A 22,724-nucleotide genomic window follows, 5' to 3' on the forward strand; every position below is an offset into this window, starting at 1 on the left:
CCCCTTCATAGCTAGTCATATCTGGGTGGGTGATTGTGGAACGTCCCGGGCGAACTGGACATGAGTTTTTTACCCTACTTTTTGGCTTAATTTCACAGCTACTTTGGTTACTGCTAGATGGTTTGGAGCTAGCTAAGGCATGCCTGCTTTGCAGTTGTAAGTGGAGCTGTCTGCACCTTGCAATGTCAATGTCTTTATGGGCCAAGGCCAGGTAGATCTGAGGAAGGTTATGGTTGGTACCAGAGGGTACTAAGCCAGGCCTAGTCCAGAGAGATATCAAGAGCAGCATCTTCCTCCAGGATAACTAAAGACACAGGGCCTGAGAGATGCAGGCAACATATTGATGAGTCTGAGATGGGACAGGAGACACAGCTAACCTGGTGACAAGTAGGACATCTCCCTGTCCAGTTTACCACCAGCGTCAGCACAAAGGCAAGCTGAAACCCCAGTGTGCAAAGCATCATCACGTGGCAAACTTCCCTGAACACCAGCAGGAACAGAAAAAGAGAGTCCAGAACAAAGTTCTTGGCCCTCTTCTTCCTCATGTATTTTTTTTAAAAGAACAGCCTATAATTGGAGCCGGAGGAAATGGAGCATAAATATCAAACTTTGTTTAGTCTGGGGAAATATCATTTGTAATTAGAGATGGGCATCCTGTTGACATGATACAGCCTATTTTAAGCGTGAGGTGAGCACGTGTTCAACCTCTAATCTTTTGCAAGTCATTAAAAACTGCCAGATCATCTCTGCCCGGTTGGTTTCTTTTCTTTTCTTTTAGTGTAATTTCTGAAAAGCAACTGGGTTAATGTCAGCTCAAGATAATGATGCTTATACTGGCAGTGATGTCTTAGAGCACCTCAGTAGCTGGGTGTTTTGCTTTCTGTTTATGTGCTTCTGCTTGTCTCCATGCCAGCCCAAACAGCCAAGCCTGCTCACCTCTCCCATGTAAGAGCGGGAAGCCCATGAGACTTGGAGGGGTTGAGCCTACGGCAGGACATGGCCCGGGGTTGATCTTGTGTGACCAGCACTGACATGTGGCCCTTTTTTCTGAAGTGGGATTTGCTGCTTACCACATCCTGCTGCCCCAGTGTGGAGGCGTAAAGGATTTTTGCGTGGCAGATACCAGCAGAAATCATTGCAGGATTGGTGCTTGTAAGCAATTTTGGAGGCATGATGCTACAAGTCTTCAGGGTGTGGCATCCCTCCTGGTGTCCTCAGGTTCTTTCATGGGGTTTGCATGGGTACATCAACACTGTCAGATAACCTGGCTCCCCACAGTCAACCACATTGCGGGTTAGCTCTCTCATGGGTGCCCTTCCCCACCAAACCAGCTTGTTCCCTCCAAACTGGGTGTAGTTCTGGGGCTTCCTTCAGGGCCTGCATCAGGTTTGGCTTCTTCTGCTTCACAAAGTCCTCCTTCACTATCCCAACGGGCTTTGCACGCTGTCTCTACATTATTCAAGGTACTTTGAAAGAAATGTAACAGTGAAAAAATGACCTTCAGGGCTGTGAGGACACCATCCAGAGCTAGATATCTGAGTACTGCATACCTGGACATAGCCAACTTGCTCTAGAGAAGACCCAAGTCAGTGCGGATTAGGCCAGGGATCACTCCCTGGGAGACGCATCTTTAACGGGATAGATGTAACTGGAGAAACATCAGCATTCAAGTGTCACTGGGAATTAGCCATAGGTTGACCCAAGTCTTCTGCATCCCACACACCAGAGATGGAGGTCTAACAACAGCAGGATATGTGGGAATAATTCCTTCCGCTTGCTTGTAAGTCTGAAATTTATTGTCAGGAGACTTCTTTTTCTTTCTGTGATAGGCCATTTTCCTATTAGCTAGCCATGCATCACTTGGAAAATATAATTGGACCCCTGTCTCTAAACAGCAGGTCCACAGCTGTCCTCCAGGCTTGGCTGCTGTGACATCAAGTTGGCCATCAGGTTGGCCTGGCATGGTGACTGGAGGGGACAGAATATGTCCTTGTGCCCAGTGACGTCTCTTTGTGGGTCAGTCCCAGCCAAATAAGCCAGGAGGGAGTAATAGGCGAGTTTTGGCTTGGGTGGGAGGTGTGTGCATCAACACATCAATGTCGAGCTCGTGTCAAACCCAACAGCGCGGACGTATTGACTAGGCATGGTGCCACAAGATGAAGTGATAGTGGACAGTTAGTTTAGGCATTGTATGGAGGGGGCAAACACAACTTTGAGATCACAAGCTCACTCCTTGGTGCTGCGCAAAGTACCTTGAAAGTGCCAATCTGGGGACATCAATGAGGTTTTAGGACTGCTGCACGCAAGCAAGCTTCTCCATAGGATCTGCTGCTGTTGCTGAGACAAGTCAATAAGAGATAGTTTACTTACTAATTCTTAAGCCATTTGGCCTCTAATAAATACTTATATACAGCTATACATGTACACAGGCAACGGCGATTGCAGTAATAAAATCATTATTGTTTACTTCTTGATCATTAGGTGCACGTTACTATTAAATTTATTACCCTTGTTACATACTTATTGCAACAACATGTGCAAAATATATTTACTGCAACATTTAACAAACCACAACTTTCACATCTGTAGACGTTTTCGTCTTGGGTCTCCTAGTATGCTGCAGCATCTGAAGTAACTCTGACTCACAGGAGCTGGTGTGCTACAGAAAATGAGCAGTAACCTGTTGCAGAGAAGCAAAGGCTGGGAGACAGCACACGTTTAGCAGAATCCACAAGGCTGCTTGGCACATGGTATAAAAGGACATGGCTTTTATGTGATTTTAATAAGTAGAAGCAGGAAAGTGGAACAGAATTGATATTGTCCAGAAGAAGGGAGTCAGCACCCCGTTTTTTTTGGTGAAAATTGCCCATCATTGCACATCACAGTGCAAAAGGGGGAAAACACCCAATGCTGAAGCCAAACGTCTCCTCCAAGGGGGAGGTCACTCAGTGAAGGTGTTCCTCATGCACCTGGGGGAGAAGGTGGGAAGTTTGCAGTGGTCCCTGGTGGGGCTCCCTGGTGGGGTGGCCCTGGGGAGATTGGGTCCCAGCTGGTGAAGCCAAGACTCAGTTTGGTCCTAAGACACCCACTCAGGAGCTGGTGAAACCCTATTAGAGGTTTGTACTCCTCAAACCAACTTGTGAAGACAGTGGACACCTGCCCAGGCACTTCTGAGCAGAAGATGACATGGGCAGTGTGCAGGTCTCCTACTGATCTACATGAGAGCAACTCTTCTGAAGTAAAAGGGGGTTTCACACCCAAGGAAAAGAAATAAAGGTCTGTCCCTTTGCCCTTTCTATGAGGTATTTCCATTAGTACCCATTCAAGTGTTAAATTGAATTTATCCTTTCCCCTGAGGGTGCATTTGGCCGTCCCACCGCTGTGCCACAGAGACACACCTGAGCTGTCAGGACGCCAAAGGCGATGTGTTTGCCCTGCTACAGTGCTTCCCTTCGATACATCGTTTTCCTCCGCACCCCATCCTGCAGGAACTTGGAGTTTAGGGTTTGCAGCCAGCGATTTACCCCAGCCCCGGTGAGAGACGTCCCCGAGCACCTGCAGGTCCCTGTAGCTGAAAGCCACGCGCTCACATCCGTGGGACAGGCATGGCGAACTTCAGAGACAAGCATGTGTCCCCGAAGCCCACGGAGGGGATTTTTTGTGGTATTCACAGACTTGTTTCATGTGTCAATACGAGAGGAGCGTAATTACCAGCTGAGGAACAGCAGGAAATAAGCCAAGGTTGAATGAACGAAATGGAAAATAAAGAGAAGCGCAGAGGACACACACATTTTAAAACTATTACGGAGGTATGTATTCACGTGCTCGTGGGAGCCTGGGAATATATAAGAGCTCATGACTGCGAAGGAATGAATTCAAGGACCAGTCTATGGGGAGTATTTTTTTTTTTTTTTTTCCCTGTGACTTCAAACTTCTCTCGGAGCTCGCAGAGTTTTAGTCAGCTGGCATGCAACAGAGGTACGACTTCCCCAAGGAAACTCTTCCTCGGCTTGCGCTGGAAAGGCTGCTGGGAGAGTCCGGGAGGCAGAAGGCTGCAAGCAGAGGCGAATCCTCCTCCTCCTCCTCCTTCTCTTCCTCCTCCTCCTCCAGGCACAGAGCAGGTACGTGGAGACGCGTGCGAAACCGGGAGCCTGCTGGAAAGTTGAGCTTTCGCCGGCGGGAGAGACGGGGGCTCCGCTGACTTAGAGCTGCAGCCTTTAAAAATAACACAGATGAGGAAGGTACTGTATAAATAAAATATGCTGTGTTTATGAATAGGCTGAGGAACGGACTAAACACCCTGTGTAGATGGCTCTAATGCACACAGCTGTATATTTAATCCATCAGGGACTTGCACTGCAGCGAGTGAGATCCTTCACGTTAAGGAGGCACTGGTTAGTTTATAACAATACAGTTGTCATATGCCTGATTTGTTATTATTCTCTGCGTTTACAGTAACGGAAGAAGGGGAGATGTGGTGGGGTTTGGTTTTTGGGTTGTTTTTTTTTTTTGTTTTTTCTTTCTTTCTTTCTTTCTTCACAGGACTTTAGTCTATTTATGGTGTTACTGCATTGTAGCGCTCTGAACCAGGAGTGCTGCAGAGCCCAGCACTGTGCGCTGATTAAACGCTGGCTCGCCCAGCTCTCCGACACCGAACCCTGATATAGCCTTGGGCAAATCACACCGGTCCCCGGGCAAAATGGGCAAAATGCTGTTTTAGCTCCTCTGCTCTTCTTACTCTCCGCTCTGTCATTGAACTCTGCCTCTCGGAGCACGAGGTGTGAGATGGCAGGGTTATTTTTCTACTCTTTAAGATCCTGACAGCTTGAATGTCACCTTGGGTGAGCGGTGACTTTACTGAGAGGGCTTTGCTGCACCTGGACTGTTAGGACAAGGAATTCATGTTTAGACAATATTTGGAAATAGTAAAGTTTCAGAAAATCCTAGTTTATCTAAAAGTCACAGATAATTTTCTAAAGCCAAACCCCGTTGTATTTTTGATAAAAGTACAAACATGTTTCCCTTAAATAGAAGCCAAAGTTTGGCTTTCCGCAGCAGTGTAAATTTGTTTTTTTACTAAGATGTCATCATTTCAACCTTAAAATCATCTTATTATTCCAAAATGCTGAAATCCTTTAGTTTTCAGTGACAGAAATTCACTATCGGGCATCTCTTTCTAAAGCAGATGGTTACAGCTCAGTGACTCTATCAGTGCTTGGCCTTTTACTGGTACAAGGATGGATGGCTTCAAGGGGGTGCATCAGTATCGTGCAAGTCAAATCTATCAGAAATAGTTTTCCTCCTTTCGTTTTATCTCCTGTTGGATCAAATAAATTGAGTGCTCCTTTCCTCAAACACTGACTCCACCATCAGTAAAAGAAAAATTGCTGAATTTTAAACCAATTTCTCTCTTTCTTTGCTGCGCTTAGATTAAAGCTGGTGAAAAAAGTTTCTAGTCTGGCTCCTGGATTTGAGTTTCTCCAGGAATTTGGTTCTCCAGGGAGAGCATTTCATGTTCAAATAGTTTAATCTTCAAATGCCAGTTCACTTCAGTTTTTGTTGACGGGAGTGTTTTCATTTTCCCATTTACTGCTGTCCCTTCATCCAGCCCCTTGCCCACAAAGTCTCCAGGCTGGGGGGCTTCATGTGATTGTCGTTCATTTTCATTTTCTCTCCTGGAGAAAGGAGCAGACAAAAAGGCGAATAACGGAGGGGAAGTGGCTAAACCCTGTGTGTCCAATTAATTAGAAAGGTTAATTTTTGGTGGGGAAATGCTGTTGGCTGCACACCTGGTGGAGGTGCACATGGAGAGAGGACACAGAGAGAGAGAAGGCAGGCAGGCAGCAGCTTCAAGAGGCAGGAGAAAAGCCATGTTGGGATTCCAGGAGATGTAGGAGTCCCTATTTTGGTGTGTGGACTTGACACCAGAGAGGCAGGAGGCTGCGTCTGCCCATGAGAGACCAAGCACAGTGCAGAAGGCATGAGCAAACCAAAGCAGGAGAAGCATCTCATAGGGTCTCAGCAGCTGGAGCTGTGCCTCCTTCTCAGAGGCTGTGGCTGAGGATGGCATGGGCTATTTATTTTTTAATAGGATTAATATTAATATTACCTCCAGCTCCCTGGTGGGATGAATCACCGGGGAGCTATTCCAGTCGAAAGGGAGCAAGACTTGTCCCACTCCTGCCCTTGCAGTTCAGACCCACTTTCTAAGGCGGGATTTTGTTTTGTTTACTTCTCTGGAGAGTTTGATTCATGCGGCTCCACGCAGGACTCAACCCAAAAGCAGTGCCTTAGAAAGCAGCAGCCTTATGGATGGACGGGCTCCAAAAGGTCTGGACGTTCAAGACACATAATCGTCAAGACATATTCTTGTTTATCCAAAACCCTTGGGAACCTGCAGCAGATTATGGACTGGCTGGTGAGAGCCAGTGGCTGGGATTCGCTTTTCCTTCTTGCTCTGGGCCAGGCCAGGAATAGGGTTTGGAGGAGAGGAGAGGTCTGACAAGGTGCCCACCAGCCCTGATCCCCATGCTATCCTGGCTTCGGGTGACATGAGGTGAAATCTGACTGATGTTAGCAGAAACTGAGCAGGCAGCGATTACTGAGGAGACCACAGGAAAATCAGGAAGGGCCTGATTTCACCGAGTAGCAGGTGCAACCCCTTTGGCAACAGTGGGGTGGGACAACCCTTGCTATCTTGTAAAGGTGGGCAAAAGAGCTTGATTCTCCAATCTGACTGATGGAGATGACCCAACCTCTCCAACAGAGAAGACCCAACCTCTCCGATGGAGAGGACCCTTGGTCTGCAGACGTGGCTGCCAAGCACACACCATGTTAACATTTCAACACCACCATAGGGAGTAACCTGCTGGGTAGCCCGTAGCATGAAAATATTGAAAATGGGAAGTCAGCCACATGCTTCAGGGTCTTTGAAATTATTTGCTGTCAGATACCCTTTAGGAAAGGGCAAAGATGGTAAGGACACCGCTGATCTTTCCCGGCGCGGTTGGTGTGCCTCCAAGGCCGTGGTTTTAATGAAGCAAAGTCCCGAGCAGCAGAATCAGTGCATGCCCTTCCCTCCTGTTTTGGCATTTGTTGCCGTCCAGGCTTTTCTTCACAGTTCGGCTGGCACAGCTGCTCGGCCACTCAGTAAAACAGCTTGAGGAACAGAGCTGGCTTTTTAAAAAACACATCCAACAAAAACCCTGCTATTTTTTCCCCTCTAAGTGCAAACTTCCCACAGTGCTCTGAGCATACAGGTGTAGGAAAATGTGAAGTCGCAATCATCCAGGGCACGCGCTGCTCTTCGTTACGGGCATGATATTTGTATTCCTTCTCTGAATCAAATTGAAACATCCTATTCAAAAATAAAATCATTAAAAAAAAGTATTTTTCTTTTCTTGAAGACCTCAAATACTTGAGGTTTTCCTTGCGAAAGTGGCTGTGCATCGCAAGTGCTGTTGCATGCTGCTGATGAGGCAAACCCTAAACCCAGAGCATCCCAAAGGCATTTAAACCTCTGGACACCGCAGCGGTCCCCATGTTGAACTGAGGGGATCGCAGACGGAGGGAGCATGCCAAAGGCATCAAGCTGCAGCCAGCTCCGGCCAAGGGAAGCTCAAGACACTATGTGCTTGGGGGAAGGTGATCAAAACCAGTGTGACGAGAGCCCAGTCGAGGGGAGCCTGTCCAGGGTTGTGATAATCTCGCTGGCAGGCTGTTCCCACGAGAGCGAAACATGGATTTTTCAATGCATTGCACCTAACCGTGCCCCTCCCCTGCCCGCATGCGTACGGCTGCCTCTTCATTTCATTTATGCCGCTCATTTCAGGGCACATCGCAAAGCTAACGAGATGATAAAAGCCCAGCTCTTTGGCATAGTATTTCAACCATGGGGAAAGTGCATTGCAACAGCTCAGGCTCGTGAGGCTGGGAGAGAGCAGCGGAGAAATCTGTGTAAAGGCAGGTTTTCCAGAAGCAGGTCTTAATTAGCAAAAGGAAGTGGGGAAACCAGCAATTAGACAGCTGCTCCAGCCCTAGAGGGCAGCACAAAATAATAAATAAAAAGCTGAACTCACAGGCAATCTGAAATCATCTTCTGCAGGGGAAAAGCAGCCTTTTTGCAATGGGAATGTTTCCTAGCGGGTCCGGTAGATTCAGCACTATGTATTCGCTGCCAAAAATTCAGCAGCTCACCCGGACATTTGGACTCCCCCTGCCTTTATCCCTAATTCCTGCCTCGTGTCATGAAAACCCACCAAGTCAGGTGCGTTGTAGCTGACTCTGAACCCCTGTCCTGCCCACAGACTGCTACCACACTCTGATTGGTGAGACCGCTGTGAAGAGAAAGAGTTATTTCTTCCAGGACAGGTTTTCAGGTTCTGGGCTTTTATATTTATCAGACGTGAATTTAAAGCCTTTAGTCCTCAAGCGCTGCTTTCCTAACGATGCAGAGAGTGATTTAGGTGCAGGGGTAGGAGGCTCCAACCCTCCAGGAATGTAACCCGCAGACACAAAACCCTAAAGTAAACACACCGCCTTGCACCACGCATGCAGCTAAACAATGGCATCGGCAGCGATAAGTCACTTATTCCCCTCAGCAAACTCGTGGCCTGATCCTGATAGTTTCTCTGGAAAAAAAAATAAAAAAATAAAAAAATACCCCTTGTTTCTCAACGCCTGCCCCTGAGCAAGGGCTTCAGGATGTCGCACAGTAGCTCACTCCGTCCGGAGCACAGCGGTGGCTAGGACCCAGCAAGAGCCCGGAGAGGAGTCCGGAGGAAGACAAGCAACATAATTTAAAGCAGACATTGTCCCAAATAAGGCTACTTCCCTTGAAAATGCCTTCGTTACGAAGTTATGAGTTGAGCCTCTTGGCGTCCCGAATGGGTGAACGTGAAGCTTGAAGAACAATTTCATCGGTACCGGGACTGAGGTGGTTTCGAAGAGCTGGATATGCTTTTTAAAGACATGATAAGCAGTGTTTGGGGATGCAAGACACCCTTGAAAGAAGGTAAATGTGAAATATTCCCTCTTTTTAACCCTGAAGGCTCTAATTTAGCAGCAAAGAGTTTTGTGTGAAAAAGGATCACACCCTGGGGAGTTTGGTTTGTGTTTTGTGTATTCTCTTGAATTTAACCTCTCTGGCACAGGAAAACGTCTCTGTTAATTGTCTAAGCAGTAACAAAAGTTACCTTGGGGGGAAATTTGGAATGTGCTGCAGTTGTTAGCTACAAGCAATATCTATGAAGTGGTTTTAGGGTTAATATTGTAACAGAGATGGAGGCAAACGCTGCTCTGGAGTGGGAACTGGGCAAACTGGGATAAAACCCTGATTTCTTCCATGGTTTCAAATGTGTCTTGGGGCAAATCAGTGCTCTTCTCTGCCTTTTCCCTCCCATCTAAGTGGATATGCTGACGTGGTTTGGGTACCATGGTTTTTCTAAATGCGAAATTATTTGACCCACTTAAGAAGATTCCTTGGGGGTGTTACGCACAGAAATCACCTATATTTTTCAGCTGTGGATGGGGCTGGGTAATTGTGAAGTACGGTGATGGAAAACTGTGACACTGAATGCGGTTCAGAGCTCAGTGCCGCTCTGAGGTATGCTGGGATTTTCATCACGGCTGCCAGCGGGAGTAAACTGGCACCGAGCAGGAAGCTGCCTCGACTCTGGGAAAGCCTCAGAGCAAGAAAAGATCCTTTAGGTGGAGTTGCTGCTACTGCTGCTCCCAGACTGTTTTTGGGAGCTGTGGTTAGAGACCCCGGTGCCGGTGCCAGCAGGCAGGGTTTAGTGGTGATGCTCTGTGAATCCAGGTCAATGGGGATCCTGTGAGCCCTGAGCTCTGCACTGGGAGAGGGTGGTGGGCACCTGAGACCTGCCCAGAGGGCAGAGAGGAGGGGGATGCAGTGCTGACTCATGCTAGGCAGAATCATAGAATCATAGAACTGCCCAGGTTGAAAGGGACTTTTCAGATCATCAAGTCATCCATCAACCCAACACTGCTAAAACCACCACTACCCCATGTCCCTCAGCACCACGTCTGCCCGGATTTTAAATTCCTCCAGGGATGGTGATTCCACCACTGCCCTGGGCAGCCTGTTCCAATACTTGACAACCCTTTCAGGGACAAAATTTTTCCTAATATCCAGTCTAAACCTCCCCTGGTGCAACTTGAGGCCATTTCCTCTTGCCCTATAGCCTGTTCCTTGGGAGAAAAGAACGACCCCCCCTGGCTACCCCCTTCTTTCAGGGAGTTGCAGAGAGCGAGAAGGTCTCCCCTCAGCCTCCTTTTCTCCAGGCTGAACACCCCCAGCTCCCTCAGCCGCTCCTCACCAGACTTGTGCTCCAGACCCCTCACCAACTCCGGTGCCCTTCTCTGGACACACTCCAGCACCTCAATGTCTTTCCTGTAGTGAGGGGCCCAAAACTGGAGGTGTTTCTGAGGATAGTCTAAGGGTTGTCCAGAGAAAAGCCAGGCAGGGAAAAGCTCCTCATCTGGACAGTTGAACTGAAAACCTCCTTGGGAAGGGAATCTCCATAAGCAAGGAGGCTGTACTCTACCATGAGGAGGGGCTTACCCTCCTCTGGATGGAGTCCATGTGGTCTTGTATGGAAGAGACCATCACGTCCTAATGCTTCAGCATGTGACAGCCTCCTTTGAAGCACCTTGAGGGACAGCATCCTTGCTTACTACAGATCTATCTTGCACAGCAAGCCATTCAATCACGTTTTTGTGCTCAAATACATCAATTTCCCAGTTGCTTTATAAAATTACACTTTAGGAAGTTTCAAAGCATGTTAAGACCTTGGATTGTGTCAGGTTTATTATTTAAGAAGCAAAGAGACCATGTTTTGCACTGGCAAAGACAAGAGAAAACATTGCAGACCACACGGGACACGTGCTGTCCATCAGGGTGGTGCCATGTTGTGGGTAACATCCATGGAGATTTCCTCAGCTTAATTCATTGGATTTAAAGAGAAACAATTTCCATTTGAGGGCTCAGAGTAAAGCCTTGTAATCATCGGTAGGTTTGTCTTTTCTCTCAGTTCCAGCAAAGTAATACCCAAACGATAAAACTCATTATCTCCTCCTTAGAGGAGACATCCACTACTCTAAGCCTGGGGAATGCGGAACAAACGGGGAATGACAGAGACATTATAGATGGTGATATCAGCAATTCCTCCTTCCACAGGATGATTTCAGTGTATTTTGCAAACAATAATTAAAAGGGTTTGGAATTAACACCCTTGGTCTTCTTTTAGGAGGGGGAAACAGATTTCTGTTCCTGCTGCTGAGCCCCAAAGACAGGCTCCAAGCTCTTTCACCTTGTGGTCCCAGTTCATCATCCATCACTAGTTGTTGCCCTGCACTGAAAGGAATGTGCAATCTGAAAATAGAGCAGTGGTGGTCAAAGCCTCCCCAGTTTCTCTCTTCCTTCTTTCTCTTCTTCTACACAACTCTTTCTCTGGTTGGGAAATGGAGGGATGGGCAGGTTACCGTACTGAACCTGTTGGCGTTGCGGTTCAGCAATTGCCATTGCTGCGTGGAAGTGCGGCCATCAGCCACGTCCCTCAAACACTGACTAAGCGGAGGGATCTCCACCAGCTGGGAATGATTCCATCTCTTTTGTTTCCAGCCTCCTGATGCTCTGCGGGTGGAAGCCGCTGAGTAATGGTACGTTGATGCCGGTTTTTGGCGGCATATGTGCATGGGATCGGCGTGCATTTGGAGTTTACCAGATGCAGGCTTGCTCCTGGAAAGACTTAAGAGCAGTGCTAGCTAAGCACTGCTGCGTGGCTTCCAGTGGGGAGCTGGTGCCTCTCTCACTGGCTCTGGATGTGGGCAGGACCAGCTCAGATCTGCCTGCAAGAAACCATACAAATACAGACAGATTCGTCATGTTTACAACAGAGACTGTCATAAAGAAGTGGCATCTGGAGCTCACGTCAGTGGTGACCACAGCCAGAGACCTCATTACTGTCCATCTAGAAACAAGCTGTTTGAAGGATGAATGCTTTCCCCAGCCCCGTTTGCGTTTTTCTCCTATTGCCCAGTGACAGGCGTCCCAGTGTTTGGCTCCTTTTGCAGTTATTTCTATGCCTTTTTTCTGGAGTGCTTTCCAAGCAGTTAAATTCTGATGAATCCTTTGTTTCATGCAAATCCACATCGATTGTATCTGACTCTTTTTAAGGCATTTGCTTTCAAATGTATGTAAAAGCCTGCCCATACCTGGGGTATATAAAACGGAAAACTAACATTTGGACAAAAAGTTCTTAGTCCATTCTTTAAGCTGTTTATATTAACTCAACAAATTTGGATGAGTCTGTAAAAGCTCTTTGACACTCTGGGATGAGAGGAGTGGGAAATGCTGTGGGTGGAAATGGAAACTGTTCCCAACGCTTGGTGTTTCTGAGTGGCATCCGTTACCTTCGGTCAGGACTTGGCACCCCAAAACTCCAGCCCAGTTGAAAGTATCTGAGCTGCTTCTATGGACAGAGTGAGGTGGTTCTGGAAGGCTACTCAGTCTTTGGTGGTTGTCTTTCTCAGTGATGCCAGACACAGTGCTCAGTTTGAGCATCTGGGGTTCATTGTGTGGCCTGGGTATCATCTAAGTAGCAGCTGAAATCACACCAGGGCAATCCCATGAAATGTCTTGGTTTTCCCTTTCAAGTCCTCATATAAATATCTTTTTCCCACGAGGCTCAAAGGGATTTAAAGGTAATAGGTAGGTTGTAAGTGCTGTAGGCTCAGAGGTGGGTTAATTTATTGCACTGCATGTGTGCTTTTCCATGTTAAACGATGATCTGGTTCCAGCTTTCACATGCATTGACTGCCGTGTCACATTTGAAATCTAACCACAATTACTTTTTCCTGCAGAACCATGAAACTGTACATCGTCTTCTTCCTGGCAGTGGTGAACAGAGGAACCTCTAACAATCAGCCCACAGAGGGGATGTCCTGTGAAATGGTAAGGCTGTCACCCTACTCGGGCCCCTTGACATCCTGCATGAGGTTGGGACCCCCTTGTTATAGGCACGGCACAAATAGCTGTGGTCTCTGAGAAGGGAAACCCTCCCAGGACCAGACTCTCCGTGATGGCAGAGGTGGGCTTTGTTGGGTTGGTGGATGCTCTTCAGACTCTTCTTGAGCTCTGTCCTTGCTGTACTGACAGCACATAAAAGCGGGTAACAAAGAAGGGTCATTATCTCCATTTTTTAATAAGAGAGAGCTAGTTGAAAGAAATTTGACCTGATTTCCCCAAGACTACAGGGATTCTGTGGCTGACATAGTGAAAGAACTTAGACCTAAAATCAACTCCTTTATATCAGGCCTCAGTTCTTTGTGCTTTAAATAAAGCACCTTCTGTGAAATGCATCTATACCGGCCCTTTTGTAACAAGAGGGAGAATGACCTCCTCTGCCCTGACACAGCACTGCGGCCAGGGGACTTGTACCTGACTTCTGCTGGAGGTACAAAAAGTGACAAAGCCTCTTGTTCCTGTACAAAGTTTGCTCCTTGAATTTTTGCAAGCACCTGGTGCAATATCATAAATGTTGTCAGCTGAACTTGCTCCCTTCCCTATCCAACTGCTGCTGACCGTAACAGGCCATTTAAAAATACTTTTTTTTTTTTTTTTCTGAACGTTGAAGCTGTTCAGCACAAATCCTCAAGAACTTCCAAAATAGGGAAAAAAAATAATTTGCTAGCTGTACACATCTCCCTTATGGGACTCATTCCATTCCGGCCCACCCTGCTGTATTGCTGCACTTCCTGAATTCCAGAGAAATTAAGACCTAGTATATATAAAAAGATCTTGGGAAGGTGACTGGGTAGCTCAATTCATTGGCTGGAGAGGGACGACTGATGAAGCCACTGTAAACATGACAGTTTGGGACCCGTGTATCACAGTCATATGAAGGCTGGGCGAGACACGCAATAATCCAAGCAGATTCGCCCCGTCCCGTTTCTTGACAGGTCACAGATCAGGCCAATTGCTGAAAAGTAAACACATGCTTGTTTCCACCACTCCACTGTAAACTGCTTTCATCAAGCCAACAACCCCAGGCTCTACGCAATGAGGCTGGGATAAATTCATCCCTGACAGAAAACACGCTGCAGTCGGGGACTGGGATTCTCATCTGGTATAAATTAACAGCTCAGCATCGCTAATGTCATTGTTGATTATCTTCCTTTGCTGGGTGCTTGGTCCAATGGAAAGAGAAGGGTGTATATCCAAACACAGTTTAAAGAAAGAGGAGCTACTGTATTAGCTGATTGGTCCATTGAGAGTCCTGCTTACTTCACATGGTAATTCTTCATCGCAGCCTCGCTGTTTCATGTGGTACTTTCCCTGTGGTGACACCTTTAGAATAGCAAAAGCTCAGAAACGGACACTTTCATCCCAAATCCCATGGAAGAGGCATGAGTCAGAAACCCGTACCCCACTCTGACTCACCACTGGTGCTTCTGTCGTTGAACCAAAGTCTTGTAAAAGAGGTTTTAGGAAGCCAACAGTCCCTACCAGACCCCTGATATGGGAGTGAGCTGCACTGGTTATACAAGTTACTGCACATCTGCCTGCTAGCAAGACATCGAGGCACAGCTGAAATGTCAGGAGGTTCTTCCTAACTTATGTTCCCTTCCAAAGAGAGGGTTTTCAACTAGTTCATGTTTTACCTCCCAAAAAAAGATGTTTCTGCTAATTTTTGTTAACTGGTAAAGAAGGATTTTTCAAATAATTTATAGAAGGGAAGGGTTTCTTGGCAACCAAGATGATTGTGGGACTGGAGCACCTCCCTTATGAGGAAAGGCTGAAAGAGCTGGGACTCTTTAGCCTGGAGAAGAGAAGGTTGAGGGGGGACCTGATTAATGTTTACAAGTACCTAAAGGGTGGGTTTAAGGAGGACGGAGCCAGGCTCTTTTCAATGGTTCCCAGCGACAGGACAAGGGGCAATGGGCACAAGCTAGAACATAGGAAGTTCCGTTCAAATACACAGAAAAACTTCTTTACAGTGAGGGTGACAGAGCACTGGAACAGGCTGCCCAGGCAGGTGGTGGAGTCCCCTTCTCTGGAGATTTTCAAGACCCGCCTGGATGCAGCCCTGAGGGATGTGCTTTAGGCAATCCTGCTCTAGCAGGGGAGTTGGACTAGATGATCTCTAGAGGTCCCTTCCAACTCTGAAGATTCCGTGATTCCGTGATTCCGTGATTCTTAGTATCTTACCTTGCATTGAGGTGATGCAAGAACATGAGCATGACCGGTTATCATAGGTCAGCTGATATGTGGTACCTGGGGAAATTTCTAAGGTTTGGTTGTAGCTGAGCCTCCACTTGGGCAACTCCTCTAGAGAATGGGCATGCACACCGTGCAAGTGCAAGTCAGCGCCAAGTGGCTCCAGCCCAAATTTTTTGTTTCAAACGCTCGTGAGTTGCTACAGGAGAACACGAGTGGAGGCTTGGATCCAGCTGCTTTGCTTGTAGGGCTCTTAACAAGGTGGGTGACAACTTCCACCCAGTGCTGAGCAGTGAAGAACTGGAATCAGAATCCAAACGATGCTCAGGTTTTGAGCTTTGGGGTCATTTTTTCACCAGCACCTGAATGCGACCAGACACTGAAGGAACCAAGTGCTCCCCACCCTGCAGTACTTCTTACCAATGGACTTCAAACAAACTGGTGGCAGCACCAGCAGAGACGATGAAGTCAGAATGTGAGACTGGCAAAAATCTCTTTTCCAGCCTCAGGCTGACAACCCATTGGGCTATGGGGTGGGAGGATGGGACATACATGCAAACAGATGCTGTTTGTTCCATCCCACTGAGACGTGCATCATCTTTTCTTCCTTAGCACTGATGAGAACGAAATCCGTGCAGTTTGAGCCTCAGGGAAGAAAAGATGGTACAGAACAGACTAGATAAGAAATTCAGCGAGGATCAGAATAGTCAGTGAAAAGGAATGAATGTTTTAAAAAAAAAAATGGGAGGGGAAAAGTTATAGGAACAAATGGCAGACAGTGGGAGGTATAGATTTTATCGGTCTCTTTTATCACAGGGAGGGTTCAGTAGATGCAGATTAAAGGCCCAATCCTGCAAGATACACAGTGAACTGGGACTGACCTCTCCCCCATCGACTTCAGTAAAAACCAGCTGGCTGGTGTTGACGGGAGTTGGATCAGGACTTTGCTAAGATGCTGGGTGCCCAGAGGGAGCAGAGGGTGCTCAACCCTTGTTGAGATCTGGCTCAAAGTGTGGGAAGAAACCTGGCATCTGCCTTTGGCTGCAAAGCGGCTGCTGCTTTTTCACTCTGGATTTTTGCATCTTTCTGGCTTCTCCCTCTTCCACAAAACAAAGAGGAGGAGACTTCCTGCTCTGTTATTTGGGCCTCGAAGCTGAGACCAATGTTGTGCACAGTTTAACTCAAAACAAGCAATTCTACAGTGTCTTTTCAGGAAAGAAATAATGTCAGGAGGAAGCCAGGAAATTCCCTTCTTTTCTTTTATTTAGCTGGGGTTTGTGTGAGTGAGTTGGAGGGAAAAAAAGGATGGGACTCAGGTTTTAGTAAGCCATCTGATGGTTGGACTAGATGATCTGAAAGGTCCCTTCCAACCTGGGCAATTCTATGATTCTATGATTTACTTGGGATCTTTGAGAAAGATGTATCATGGGAAGGACTGTGGAGCAGCCTGTGTTTATCTAGCGTTTGGATGAGCACTTGCACTTCTCTGGCACATTTTTGTGCAGCCTCCAAAACTCACATGATGCAAAAGAGATTCACAAAACGCTGACTATTGCCCCACTTCTCCTAAACAGACCTGCCGCCTCATTCACCTGAAAGTCCACATGAAACAGATGGGTTTTAATATATTTTTACTTTTAATGTTTCTTTCATGCCTGAAAAGCTTTGCGTCATGGAATCTGGATTCTGCTTCTCCACAGAAATTAATATTCGACAGGGTTTTTTTTTCTTTCTTTCCTTTCTGATCTTTCTACAAACAGTCTATGACCCAGTCACCCAAATACATTCATAACAAGAGTTTTCCTACAGTAGATTAAATGCTGCCTCAGCCTTTCACATTCCTCTTCCTCCCGCTGCTGTATGTTCTCCGTAATAGCAAAATACAGCTTGACATTTATGCAAGGTTGAGCATGTTCATGTTTCCAATGTTCCTTATGAGCACACACTCCAGATTTTGGACACAGATTCAATCCTAGCTGCAATTAAACAGCCACGCATCTAGAAGATGAATTTGCCTTTGATACTCGGGTTTTTTCTCTACCCTGCTGCTGAGAACTGGACTGAGAAGGCATGGCCCTCACTGCACGTCACAGCTTTTTCTTCATCTTAAAAGTTAGCTTTACATAATTTTTCTTTTCCATATTGTATCATGGGAGTCTTGTGTGGGTGGTTTCATAAGGCGTGCTCCACATACAATAAGAAGGGAACTGTTGCATTAGGAAGAGGATAAACAAGGATAGTAAAAGAAGGAGGAGTTTGGAGGCTTCCATCAGAAACGTTTCAGTAGTTGAATGACCCATTTGGTTAAAAATGCAGTGTTTAACTAAGCCCTGGCTAAAGGAAGACACACTTAAATATCCAAGGGGTGTGACTAAGAAGGAGAGAGATGGTTTTTGTGCCATAGGATCCTTATATATTTCTCCACCTCCTTGCTTTGGGAGCTATGCTACCAACAGAGCGGAGCTCTTGTGAGTACTACTTACTATTGCAAGTAGAGTTTGCAAAATCAAATACGGCGGTGAAGCTGAGAAAATTAACCATCAGAACAAAAGTGAGGAAACAGTGCTTGACTGAAACGGAAAGAGGGCAAAACTCCTTCACTTAGGACTGTTAAAATGAGACTGGGAAAAAGGTACAAAATGGAAAACATTTAGTAGGTATCACATGCAGATAAAACTCTCTATTGTTGCAAGTCAGATGTCTGGGACTCTTTAGCCTGGAGAAGAGAAGGCTGAGGTGGGACCTTATTAATGTTTACAAGTATCTAAAGGGTGGGTTGAAGGAGGATGGAACCAGACTCTTTTCAGTGGTTCCCAGTGACAGGACGAGGGGTAACAGGCACAAGCTGGAACATAGGAAGTTCCATTCAAATACGAGAAAAAACTTCTTTACGGTGAGGGTGAGAGCGCACTGGAACAGGCTGCCCAGGGAGGGTGTGGAGTCCCCTTCTCTGGAGACTTTCAAGACTCACCTGGATGCAGCCCTGAGTAACGTGCTCTGGGCAATCCTGCTTCAGCAGGGGAGTGGGACTAGATGATCTCTAGAGGTCCCTTCCAACTCTGAAAAATTACGTGATTCCGTGATTCCATCTTTAAATGTCTTTAAAATTAAATGAGTGCTGTTAGCTGCAAAGAAGTGTTAGGATTGTTGTTCTTGCTGTCTGGATGCTCAGAGAAAATAGTGTGATCAGTGTTTCAGAAGAAGGATCTGATTGGATGCTGAATGTTATTTTCTTTATATTTCATGCAAAGACGTTTTTCGTTTGTCACGTGGCAACCCCTTTTCTCTCTTTTTCTGGCAGGCAAATTCACAGGCATTTTGCCACAACAAAGACCTTCACCAAATCCCTCCCGGGCTCCATCTGAATGTAAACAAAATAGATCTGTCTGGAAATCTGATTCAAAGCATCCCTGAAATGCCGTTACCATTTTACACCTCCCTCCAGTGCCTGGATTTAAGCTCTAACCAGATAAGCTTCATCACGCCTGGAGTCTTTGCACACATGACAAGTTTGCTGGAAATAAATTTAGCCAACAATCGCTTATATGAGCTTGCTCAGAATGGGACAGAGGGGATTGGACTTTTACCCAAAGTGGAAATACTGGACTTGTCCCACAACAGTCTGTACAATGGGATGGCTGAGTATTTCATTAAACAAGCTCCAGCACTGCGGTATCTTTCCTTGGCAGACAACAGTATTATAATGATATCACACAAGATGTTTCAGGGATCTCCCAATCTTGTGGAGATAGATCTTCAGAGTAATATCATCATGGAAATAGAAGAAGGTGCTTTTGAGACTCTAGTGAACCTTTCCAAACTCAATCTCTCCATGAATTCAATTACTTGCATCTCTGATTTCAACCTCAGGCAGCTGGAGATACTTGACCTTAGCAGGAATAGCATTGAGACCTTCCACACCGCAAAGTCAGATGATGAATATAGCTTAAGATGTTTGGATCTGAGTGAAAACAAACTGCTTCACTTCCCAATCTTCCCCCAGGTAAATAAACTAGTAACTCTGAATTTATCGAAGAATTTAATCCAGCTCACTGCTGAATCCCCTCATAATAAAATGGACTATATGGAAAACGAATGGCTGGATGCTTCTTTTCATCTTCTTGATCAGAAGCAAAGTAGAAACAAAAGTTCTCTTTATTTATCCCAGCTTGTATATTTAGACTTAAGTTATAATGAAATCAAATCCATTCCGGATGAGTTCTTTGAGTCGATGTTGTCCCTTCACACCCTGAATCTCAGTAAAAACTGTCTTCAGGCATTTGCAGTAACTTATGACAGTGCATTGGTCTCCCTAACTGTCCTCGACTTGAGCTACAATGCTTTGCAGAGCCTGCTCCTGGATGCTGGCACGTTGTCAAATTTGAAGGAGCTCTACATTCAAAACAACCATCTTCAGACCCTGCAATTTGATATCTTCTCAAGTCTTCCTAGCCTCAGACTGCTTAATCTACAGAGCAATAATATCAGCCTTTGCAGCATGTACTCAGGATTAGCTAAGCAAAGACTTCCTGGAGAGGAAAGTGGTTGCGTATCATTTGTTGATTCTCCTACTCTTCAGTACTTGTACCTAGCGGACAACATGCTGAACATCCTACCAGCATACACTTTCTACAAGACTTCTCTGATTGTCTTGGATCTCTCCATGAACTCCGGACTGAAAATAGAAGTTAAAGCATTATCAGGACTGGAAAAGTCTCTGGAATATTTGTATTTACATGGCAATAGCCTGATTGATTTAAATATTGACTTGCCTTGTTTTAGTCACCTTAAACACTTAAACCTCTCTGAAAACCAGCTGAACTGGCTGCCTAAGTGGGGTACTGACTCTCCACTGGAAGTTCTGGACCTACGGAACAATAGATTTAGCACATTACAGAACAGCAATATTTTAGCATTAGAAAATTCCCTTAAAAACTTGTATCTCACTGGGAACCCACTCAACTGCTGCGGAAATATCTGGCTCTCATCAATGATCCAGAACAAAAATGTCCATATCTCCAACGTGGAGCACTTAACGTGCCACTACACTCAGAACTTTGGGTACCAGGAAGAAATGCACATTGGGAACCTTAGACCAGAAGACTGTGAAAAAGAGGATCTGAAGAAAATCAACTTCCTTATTATATTAACATTTGTGTTGGTTTTATCCGTGCTCATCATTGGCGTGGGTTCATTTTTTTGCTTCCGCAGGCAAAACTTTAGCCATCAGTTTAAAGCATAGGAACACAAATTGCCTTGAAAACCGAAGAAATCAGGTGCTACACTGCCAGTGTGTAGAAATGAAGGGTAAAATTCTCATCTTTGATTTTTAACTGTGGATTTTAAGATGGTTTCAAAGTGCCCCTGAACTGCACCACTATAGTGCTTTGGGTTGCAGGGACTGAAAGGAGAATTTGTCGTGTTTTGCACTTGCTTCATTCACAAGCAGATCTTCTTTAAAAGCTTATACAGTGGTAGAAGAGGCCACTGTAAACCCCTGATGTTGTTTTGAGGGATGTGTAATTTAAACCAGACCAAAGGAAAAAGCCCTCTTAGGTCTTGAGATTTTTCACAAAGTTCAGAGATACTTGGTGATGTCGCCTTCAGAGAAAGACTTTATGAAAATTGAGCATTGTAACTGCATCACCTTTTTATGACAGTCACAGATGACACCAATTGAGGAAGAAAGACCTTCTCGAAGTTATGTGCCTCCATGAGATATTTTGATTTGGTCTGAGCTTTGTTTTTCCTAACCAGTTAGCTCCTAACGCTTCTTAAACTGAAATCACACAAACCTACATCAGGGAAGGCCAAAATACAATCTTTCACTCCTTGGAGTTGGTTGCAAATCTCCTAAGCATTCCAAAATAGTGAAAATTTAGCTAAAAAGGGAAATTACATTTTGTGTCTGTTGTCTTGTGGCTGCCATTTAGAAAATACACGGCTGACCATGGGAAACCAAAGACCTTGGAGGTAGGAACCTCTTTGGATGTCTCTCTTTGCTTGTAGTACATTGCCCCAGCCACTGGGGCCAGATACGTGGGGTAGATGAGGTCAATTAGTCTTTGCACTTAATACCCATGAGGGATGGAAGAGAAATCTCAGGTGTGAAACAGCTGCACTATATAATACTCAGATCTGCCCAGAAGGTCACAGGTCCACAGTTCAACTCAAAGAGGAGAAATTTGTCCCTTGCGTGCAATACATATTTAACTGGGTTTAATGTGAAGAAATTCATCTCTGGGGTGAACACTTTTAAAAAGAAAAAAGCTTGGAGAATGAATTTCAACCAGCTAACATTGGACTGAAATGTTTATATTTCTAAGGAAAACCGTTGGGAAGTCACTGCATACAGTTGCATTTCAATGCAAAAGAATAATATATCTATTTTTAAAGGTGACAGGTTACACAGCAAAAAGGTGTTTTAAAGATACAGGTGAAAAAAAAATACACAGGGAATCTAGTCCTGGGCCGTTATTCAGATCAGATGTCCACTGTTTCTCCCTAAAAAAAAAGATGTTATGGACTAGAGGACTGGCTGTAAGAAAAGTTATGTAGATTCTGTGCTGGGTTTAACATGGCCAACCTGTTGTGTTGCTAAAAGCTGACACTGACATATGTTATGTCCCATGCTCTGACAGCAGATTCACCCTTTTGAAGTGAAAAGTGGGAGCCTGACCTACTAACAGGGTTCAATGGCTTCGAAAGGAGCCGTATCAGGTTTTCTGTTAATGCCAGAAACTGTACTTTAAAAGAAATAGAAGTCAAACCAAAACCTGCCCGGGTAAATGCTCAGAGTCCAATTGCTGCTCCACTTCTGTTTCTTCCAGGTAGTGAATATCAAAATTAACACACTACAAAAAGGTGTATAATTCTATTTTTAAAGTGGTTATGTAAGAAACTGGCTGGTAGTTTTCATTGTGGAGTTTTGTACAATAAAAACACCTTTGAGTTTTGTAAAAAGCACAGGGTTGTGAATATATTAAAGCACCGGCTTGGAATGCTCCACAGATGCAAAGCTATGTCTTCCTATTTTTCTATGGTGTTCAGACTCCACTTTAGACAATTGCCTTCTGGTCCTGAAGCAGGGGCAGCTGCTCCATATCTTAGAGTGAATACTTAGAGCCGTACAACCAACAGAGAACAAGGAGATCTACTGAAGACGTAGGCAAGCATGTGCACCGGCAGCAGCAATAGGGCCTGATCTAACATCTACGAAACTCAACGCTACCCATTGGATCAAGCTCTTATTCTTGTAGGAGAAAGTTTGCACAGGCAGCAGACCCAAGGATTAGAGGGAAGCCCGATGTTGAAGTCGGTGAGCTTTTCCTTTGGTGTGAACACAAGCGGAGCTCTGTGCCCAGATGCGGGCTAATTTACCCACACACTGAGTTCATGCCTTTTGTGTCGAGCACGGCAAGATTATATCTGCTTCTGAGAGCCAGTATTAGCTTGGCTGCCATGACTGGAATTAGTTAATAACCTG

The 22,724-nt window shown here is 45.6% G+C and overlaps 1 protein-coding gene across 3 annotated transcripts; it reads left to right on the forward strand.

Annotated features, from left to right (window-relative positions):
* The first annotated feature begins 3,939 nt into the window (after positions 1 to 3,939).
* LRRC32 (leucine rich repeat containing 32) lies at positions 3,940 to 22,201 on the forward strand. 3 transcript variants are annotated; one of them, XM_054188296.1, is made up of 3 exons: positions 3,940 to 4,121; positions 12,883 to 12,973; positions 18,540 to 22,201. In XM_054188296.1, the coding sequence occupies exons 2-3, from the start codon at positions 12,887 to 12,889 to the stop codon at positions 20,478 to 20,480; spliced, it is 2,028 nt and encodes a 675-aa protein (XP_054044271.1). In that variant the 5' UTR covers positions 3,940 to 4,121; positions 12,883 to 12,886; the 3' UTR covers positions 20,481 to 22,201. The 3 variants fall into 3 exon arrangements, with proteins under 3 accessions (XP_054044271.1, XP_054044272.1, XP_054044269.1); XM_054188297.1 differs by having other exon boundaries at positions 4,112 to 4,241; XM_054188294.1 differs by lacking the exon at positions 3,940 to 4,121 and adding an exon at positions 8,356 to 9,013.
* Positions 22,202 to 22,724: the final 523 nt, after the last annotated feature.

Source organism: Rissa tridactyla, chromosome 1 (assembly GCF_028500815.1).
Source record: "Rissa tridactyla isolate bRisTri1 chromosome 1, bRisTri1.patW.cur.20221130, whole genome shotgun sequence".
Taxonomy (NCBI): domain Eukaryota; kingdom Metazoa; phylum Chordata; class Aves; order Charadriiformes; family Laridae; genus Rissa; species Rissa tridactyla.